The following is an 8,236-nucleotide window of genomic DNA, read 5'->3' as shown; positions in this document are numbered from 1 at the left end:
TTACGAAACGGAACGGCTTAAAGGCACTGACCTTTCCTTCCTCATTATCCTCAATCCTTTCTGGTAAACCCAGGGATTAACGCGAAGATAGTCAACGAAATCCTTCCAAATAAGGATCAAACAAAGGTCGAAACCCGTTTCACCGTAGAAAGCGATTCTCCTCGATCTTTAACTCCCGAACTTCGATCTTCACTCTCCACTGATTTCTCGAACTAGCAGAATCGTAAAGAACCTGCTGGCAATGACCTTTTAAACTTTAGGCATTAGATAAAAACTTCATCTTTAAACTAAACTGCGTCATCACATTAAATCACGCAGCGGCATGAAGTCAACTTGGCAAATCCAGCCATGAACTGCCCCTCCTCACAGGGTGGGGTCTTCCTTTTATAACCTGTAAAAAAAACCTGTCACATGATCTCTACTGGCGGGAAAATGATGTCACTCCACCATCACAAGACCATTACCTCAAGTCCAGTATAGCTTCAACCCCAGTCACGTGACAAGGGTACCACTGTCATGTGTCATGAGTACATAACACTATGCTAATATATTACTCCCAGTTCCATGCAGATGTCTTTTATACTGTATCTTATCGAATGCCTTCTGAAAATCCAAGTGTATATCATCCACCTCTTCCCCTCTGTTCATAGACCTCAACTCCAGTAACTTTGTCAAACAGGACTTGCCCTTCCTGAATCCATGCTGTGTCTGCCTGATGAACCCCTTCTATCTAGATGTCTCATAATTCCTTCTTTAATGATAAATTCAAGTATTCTCCTGATTACAGATGTTAAGCTAACTGGCTGACAGTTACCTGCCTTTTGCCAACATACTTTTTTTAAAACTGTGGCTTGACATTCGTGTCTTCCAATCCACCAGAATCTGCCCAGGGTATGGAGAAATTTGGTAAGTTATCACAAATGCCCTGCTGAAACTACTGCCATGTCTGTCAGTACCCTGGTTGCATCCCATTGGGACCAGGGAACTTGTCTTTTTAGGCCCACTGATTAGCTCAGCACTACCCCTTTAGTGACACTGATTATATTGAGAACCTTACCTCACATCGTATCCATAACGGTTCTCTTAGACATGTTAGATATGTCCTCCACAATGAAGACCAACACAAAATAGTCATTCAAAGCCTTGGTATTTCTGCATTACCCATATTAATTCTCATTTTTCATCTTTTAATCAGTTAGCCATTCCTTTCTGCTTTATATAATTATAAAACTTATGACTAGCATCAAAGGTTACGGAGGGAATGGAATTGAGAAGGATAATAAATCGGCCATGATGGAATGGCAGAGCAGACTCAATGGGCTAAATGGCCTAATTCTGCTCCTATGTCTTATAAAAACCTTTACTATCTGCTTTTATATTTTGTGCTAGTTTACTTTTATAATCTATCTTTCCATTCTTTATTGCGTGCTTAGTGGTACTTTGTTGCTTTTTTTTGAATCTTCCAGTTTCCTACTACTCTTCGTGACTTGAATACACAAACTTTAAATTTGATGTCTTCCTATATTTCCTTAGTTATCCAAGACTGGGTCTCTCCACCCTGTCCTGACTGTCCTTGCTTTTAACTGGAATATACTGTATTTTCATTGAGCATGGTGAGAAACCTCTATGAAAGTCTTAAACAGTTCCTCACTGTGTTCCCAGTCTACTCTTCCCTTATCTCATTGTAGTCTGTCTTCTTTAGATATTATATACTGGTTCTAGGTTAAGCTATTGCACCTTCTATGAGAAATTCACCCATACTCATTCTAAGATTATCTCAAACTACAAGATATTTAATTTTACCTGTCCCATTGCACAAGATCAGATCTAAGATTGGATTTTCCTTTGAAGGTTCGGGAACATATTGTTCAAGAAAGCTATCATGGTTGCATTCTGAGAAGTCATCCTCAAGACCACCTCAACCAACTTGATTCACTCAATCTATGTGCAAATTCAAGCCCTCCCATGACATTAGCCATTCCATTCTTACATGCCGCAGATTAAGAACACTTGCTGTTCTGTCCAACCTGAACCATTGATCATCTTTTGCCACTACAGATGCTGCCTGATCTGCAGAGTTCCTCCAGCAGCTTATTTCTATTTTTTTCCACCATTCAATAATACGGCTGATCTGACTGTTGCTGTCAACCCCCACTTACCTTCCCAATGTCCATAAGCATTGATTCCTCTGTAGAGTAAAGATATATGTCAACTTCGACTGTGCTTAACGTCTCAGCCTCCACAAATAACTAGGTTGGAAAATTCCAAAGTGCTCAACTTTCTATTTCACCTCAGTCTTTAATGGGAAACTCTTGTAAGTCTTGAAGGGCAACACATAAAGCTAGATAATATTGCTACTCCACATTCTGTTTCATGCTTTTTACTGCTTTGTCTTTGTTTTCTTTTAATGGAAATGATGGTATTAATCTATATCTAAGTTATGAAGCTCTTTTATAGTAATGATGCTACCAGTCTCTATTGGTATACATTTATGGTATAGTCTATGTTATTGTGTGAAGCAATGATAGTGTTGTTTTGTAAGGCTATTTCATCGTCTGAATGGAATTGTGCAGTAGTGATATTGTACATCACCGTTAATTGCACAGTATCATTATAGCCATACAGTATTAAACCATCGTCACCCACACCTCAGATAGTATCACCCTTGTAGCTGTAAGGGTAACAGCAATTTTATCGTGCAACTGCAAATGCAATGTAATGATACAGTTAATCTCTGTATTTGTTTTATAGTTGTGTAAGAGCGTCTCTTCATTGTTGCTACACTATTACTCTATAATTACTGTTTCCATTACGGCCAAAATAAGCAGAGAAGTGCCCGGACCGCTGACTTTCCGTCAGCATCGAGATTAGGGGATGGGCGAGCCTACTGACCCTGCGATGTCAGGGAGACAGACGGCGTCACATTGACCCGGCACAGAGCGATTCACGCCTAGGCAAAGCCGGGGATCAGGAAGACAGAACACAAAGCCGGAGAACTATGTGTGACTTTGCAGGAAAAGGGTGAAGCAGGTCATTGCTGATCATGGAAGCGCTCGTGTAAACATTGCAGGCTGCTGAGGCTGAGTGCGCTGGGGGAAAAGATCGGCGACACCCGGGAGTTGAACTTACAACACGTCTATGCAGCTAAAAAGAGTAAAACTATGAGCAGATTTTGGAACCAACTGCTGGCTGGAAGCTCTGAAGTGGATTGGTGTGAGGGGAATTACATGATCGTCTCAAACATTGCTGAATTTTACAACACGGTCTGTATGAGGGTTATTTTAAAAACAGGACTTGCATTGAAAAAAAAATGTTGTCATAAAGTTAAAAAGCTCGCGGAATGAGCGTTTGTTAATTTTACCAGAGGGAAGAGGCGGCTGGAGCAGGAAAGTTGCTGAGGAATTTTTGTTGTTGTTTCAGTCAATGCGGAAGTTTGGCAGAAGGGATGGTTTGTGCGTTCACTTCAGTAAACAGGACGGTCAGACGTCTCTCCCCCGGCCGAAGCATTCGCTAAACGGGCAATGGGCTTCTCTTCAAGTCCGCATCCTTGAAAGCGTGTCCAAAGTTATGTCCATTTGTTGCACGTCCTTCTAAAATAACTTTAATCTTGCGTGTAAGAATTACTCTAGGATGCCGTCTGGCGATTATCTGCTGAAATATTTGAGGAAAATTCAGCTGTATTGGAGATTAGTAGTACAAAGAGGGCCCTTCCTCTCACTTAGTTTGCCGCTCCATCTGCTCATCTGTTGTTTCCTCACTCGCTTCCTCAGAAATGCATTTCCTCATCTATATTAATTTTACACATTTTTTTTATCCCTCCGCCAAAACGACACAACACTTCACTTTTTAGAGAGACTGTCATAGCCAGAACGCAGTCATAACAAAAGTGTTTGGATTAGTATAAAGTTTTTAAAAATTGACTTTTAGATGTTCCAAAAAATCTAGATGTTTATAAGAAATTAGATATCTTGAAGGGTGACACTTTTGTAGTGTAGAACATGTGACAACTTTTACACCGTAAACTCCCATATGCAGCAATGTGATAAGGACCGTGGGCATAGCTAATTATGGGATAAATATCATAAACGAGAAATTCTGCAGATGCTGGACGTCCCTTCGGGTCTCCGCCTTAAAGGTCGTCTGTACTCTTTTCCATTGATGCTGCCTGGCTTGCTGAGTTCCTCCAACATTTTGTGTGTATTGTTATGGGATAAATATGTTCCATGAAGGTTTGTGAATAGGCTTGCTCTTTTTCAAAATACTGCCTTGTGATCTCAAAGCCTGAAAGAATCTACCACCAGGCTTAAGGACAGCTTCTAGAAACATAAAATTATGAAAGAGATAGAGAAGTCAGAGGCAGGAAGGTTGTTTCCACTGGTAGGTGAGACTAGAACTAGGGGACCTAGCCTCAAGATTCTGGGGACAAGATTTAGGATGGAGATGAGAAGGAATTGCTTTTTCCAGAGAGTGGTGTATCTATGGAATTCTCTGCCCAATGAAGCAGTGGAGGCTGCGTCAGTAAATATATTTAAGACAAGGTTGAATAGATTCTTGCATAGTAGGGGAATTGAGGGTTATGGGGAAAAGACAGATGAGTCCATGGCCAGATCAGCCATGATCTTATTGAATAGCGGAGCAGGCTCAACGGGTCAGATGGACTACTACTATTCCTATATTTATGTTCTACTCTGCTGTTATAAGACTATTGAATGATTCTCTAAGATGGTAACAGACCTGACTTTATAGTCTACCTTGTAGACCTTGTCTTATTTTGTTGACCTGCATTGTCCTTTTTCTGTAGCTGTTACACATTCCTTCTGTTATTGTTTTACCTTAATGCACTGTTTTGATGTATTGATCTATACAAACAACATGCACGACAAGCTCTTCACTAAATCTCAGTATATGGGCCAGTAATAAACCAATAATAATAATAATAATACAAGACCTTGTTGTGATGGCCTTTAGAAAATCTCATTGCTGTCGCATGCCATTTCAACTCCCCTTCCAACTATCACACTGACCTGTCCACACTCAATCTCCTCCCCTGGCGGGGTGAGACCAAACATAAAACTACAAGAACTGCCTGGGCATTCTGCAACCCAATGGGATGGACATGGAAGCTTCCAGTTTCAAGTAACCCTAACCATTGTCCCTTGTGTTCACCCCCTGCCCCAACTTCTGATCCACCTCTGGCCCTCACATTTTAGTTCCCTTTGGCATACCCTCTGTCCAGTCTTCCTATCACACTTTTTTCACCCCTACTCCACACTGATTTTATCCACCATTGTAGCCATTGTGTGCCCACTTTTCAGACCCTGTCCCCACCTTCACTCTTCCCTTCCCACTTTGTTGTACTTGCCCATCATCCCTCACTCCTCTTCAGCTCACCTATCACCTTCTGGCCCATGTCTCACCCTTCCCCTTTCTCCTCTTTCCTCTGGCTATCTTTCCTCTCCACTCTTATTCCTGATCTAACTGCTAACTTCTTCCAGAAGTTTTTTTTATATATATCATCCTGAACAGTGCCACTCTGATTGAACTATAATGGAGTATAAGTATATTTTTGGGCTCTAGTCTTTAGGAAGAGAACTGTATCAAGACCTTACTGATACAGAGTCACCAACAGTCCAGCACCGTTGATATTTTTTACACATTCTGCAATATTTACTGAACACATTGATTACAGGCAGTAGTTCTAGGCTATCGCATGTCAGAAGCATGAGGAATGTGCACTTTGTATACCTTAAGATCTTGAAAAGGAGGCCAAAAATTTAAAAATACCTAAGATTCAGGTGGATGCTCTACTGAGTTTTGTACATTATCATGCATTTTTGTTTTCTATGTGGTCCAATAATTAATTGTAGCAATAATTAATTTGCAGGAATGTGTATTGTTCATCGCTGTGTAATCATGTTGCACAGATAGATCTGATTTTGTTGCTATTCATGTTTCAATTTCTTAATGAATTTATGCTCTTCAGTAAGGTTTGTTCTTGCTAAAGTTGTCTGGCAATAGTTTGACTGCTGCTTGTTCTTTTCAAAGTATTGTTTGTTGTATTGTCATAATTATAGTGAGCTATTGTGTTTGCATTGTTTACATAATAAGCATTTATTTTAACTTCTGTTTTGCAGATCAGCAATGTTCTATTTTTTGTGTTGCCACCGATATGCATGTGCTTATTTCGGCAGTATGCAACATGTTTCAACAGTGGAATATATCTAATTTGGACTCTGCTTGTTGTTGTAGGTAAGTTGTTTGGTTTCAGCCATTTTACAGACATATTTAATTATTTTAAAAAATATTTAAATATTTAATTTCATTGCTGCCCATTACACTGCTGGCATTTAGGGCAGCAATGAAGGTCCTCCATCTCTGTCTGTCCTTGGCCATCAGACCGTTGCACACAGACATAGAAGATCCTTCATTGCTGTTTCTGTAACAGCGTTGTTAGCCCTGAGCTGAACCCCTGGACCCGGAGGACCACTCTTAGTCTGGCCTCTACCCTTTGACCTGTTTGGCATGGTGACCCTACCAAGAGCCAAAGCATAAAGCCCTGACTCCAGCCAGCATAGCTCTCCAGGTTATTGAGGCACGCAAGCCTCTGAACCACAACAAGGTTGTGGTCCTCTTGGAGGATTTTATAGGTATGTTTTCCATTAAAAATTCTGAAATATTTTAAAGACCAAGTGATGTTTACTTCATGAATCAATGAAGATGTATAATTGTAAACAGTTGAGGTTACTGTGTTGTTAATTATTGAATGATTTAGCCGCAATTAAATTGACATGATCAAATAATATTTAAAACATGACAAAATAATTATAAAGTACATGATAAGATAATTTGCACTCTTACTTTGTTTTTAAATCATGCCTTATGCATCTTATTTGTAAATGTCAACAAATTTTGTGTTCTTGATCTCAAAAGTCAAAATGTTAAGTTGTGACTTTATAAAACTCTGGTTAGGCCACATCTGGAATATTGTTCTGGTTCTGGTTGCCCCACTATAGGAAGGATGTTGAGGATTTGGAGAGGGAGCAGAAGGGGTTTATCAGGAAGCTGCCTGCTTTAGAGGGCATGTGCTAACGTGAGAGGCTGGATAACTTGGGTTGTTTTCTCTTGTTTTGGGTGTGCAGGAGGCTGAGGGGAGATCTGATAGAGGTTTATAAGATTCAGATTTTCTTTATATCAATATTACAGGGAGGGGGAAGAGAAAGATCAATCATTTTTTTTAGAATTAGTAAAGTCACTTTAGCTGTAGAGGCTGGATTTATCAAATGTTCAGCTAGATCATAGGGATGGGAGAGTGGCAGAATTGGGGTAGGGTAAGTGTACCAATCAGTCACAATCCCCATAGGCCATGGAATGGACAAATGAGCAGGATTTCTACCTCTAATCACCTGGAAATGAAGCACATGTGTTCACAATAATAACGGTATGCTGATAGTTTGCTGTCATGAACAGTCATAATTCGTGTTTGTCATTCCCTTCCCTTTAGCATTTACAGTTTATAAACAAAAAGCAGAAATTACTAGATAATTTTTTGTGCCAAAATAGAGAAATGCAAAACATAACTTACTTTATTCAAAAGCCAGTCTCTACAACATTTAGTAAGTAACATGTATGGAACATATAGCATGATTTGTGCACACTGACAATCAGAATCAATGTGTATACAAAAACAACTCTGGTGGGACACAGCAGGTTAAACAGCATTGGTGGAGGAAAAAGCTTTAGGCTGATGTTTTGGGCTGAGACTCTGCATCAGGACTGAGAGTAAATAGGAAAAAAATGCCAGGATATAACAGGAAGAGGGATAGGATGGAGGTGGTAGGTGACGAGGGAAACCAGATGGGGAAGGGATGATGTGCAGGTGGAACCATGTGCGAGAGGTGCATAATGGGAGAATGAACAAAGGGAGGAGAACACGAGGTGGACAGGTAATGTGTGTGGGAGGAGAACATTGGGTGTGGAGGGGAGGGGCTCTGAAGTGAGTTCATGTCAAGTAACAGTTCAATGAGCACTGCCCAGCACTCATAATAATATTAATCTGGCTGAATAACCAACCACATTAGGGATTTTTCACAAACCAGAAAATAATCACAAGTTTTAATTAATCTTTAACATTTTACAAAGTAATAAAGATTGGAACATGAACATAAGACAAAATCTGAACTACCACAAACATTTAAAAAGAAGTTAATAATTAAAATCTGTGTTTAACATCCATATA

At 39.9% G+C, this 8,236-nt stretch overlaps 1 protein-coding gene across 1 annotated transcript in view; it reads left to right on the top strand.

The window, feature by feature from the left end:
* Nucleotides 1–265: 265 nt before the first annotated feature.
* acer2 (alkaline ceramidase 2) overlaps nucleotides 266–8,236 on the top strand; it is a 62,499-nt gene continuing 54,528 nt past the window's right edge. The window contains exons 1-2 of the mRNA XM_059970018.1: nucleotides 266–3,263; nucleotides 6,135–6,249. Of these exons, the coding sequence (XP_059826001.1) occupies nucleotides 3,162–3,263; nucleotides 6,135–6,249 (217 nt within the window). The 5' untranslated portion in view covers nucleotides 266–3,161. The remainder of the gene's footprint in view (nucleotides 3,264–6,134; nucleotides 6,250–8,236) is intronic.

The sequence above is a fragment of the Hypanus sabinus genome, chromosome 5 (genome assembly GCF_030144855.1).
Source record: "Hypanus sabinus isolate sHypSab1 chromosome 5, sHypSab1.hap1, whole genome shotgun sequence".
Classification (NCBI taxonomy): Eukaryota; Metazoa; Chordata; class Chondrichthyes; order Myliobatiformes; family Dasyatidae; genus Hypanus; species Hypanus sabinus.
The sequence above is the reverse complement of the archived record's forward strand: the minus strand, read 5'-3'. Positions and strand labels throughout refer to the sequence as shown.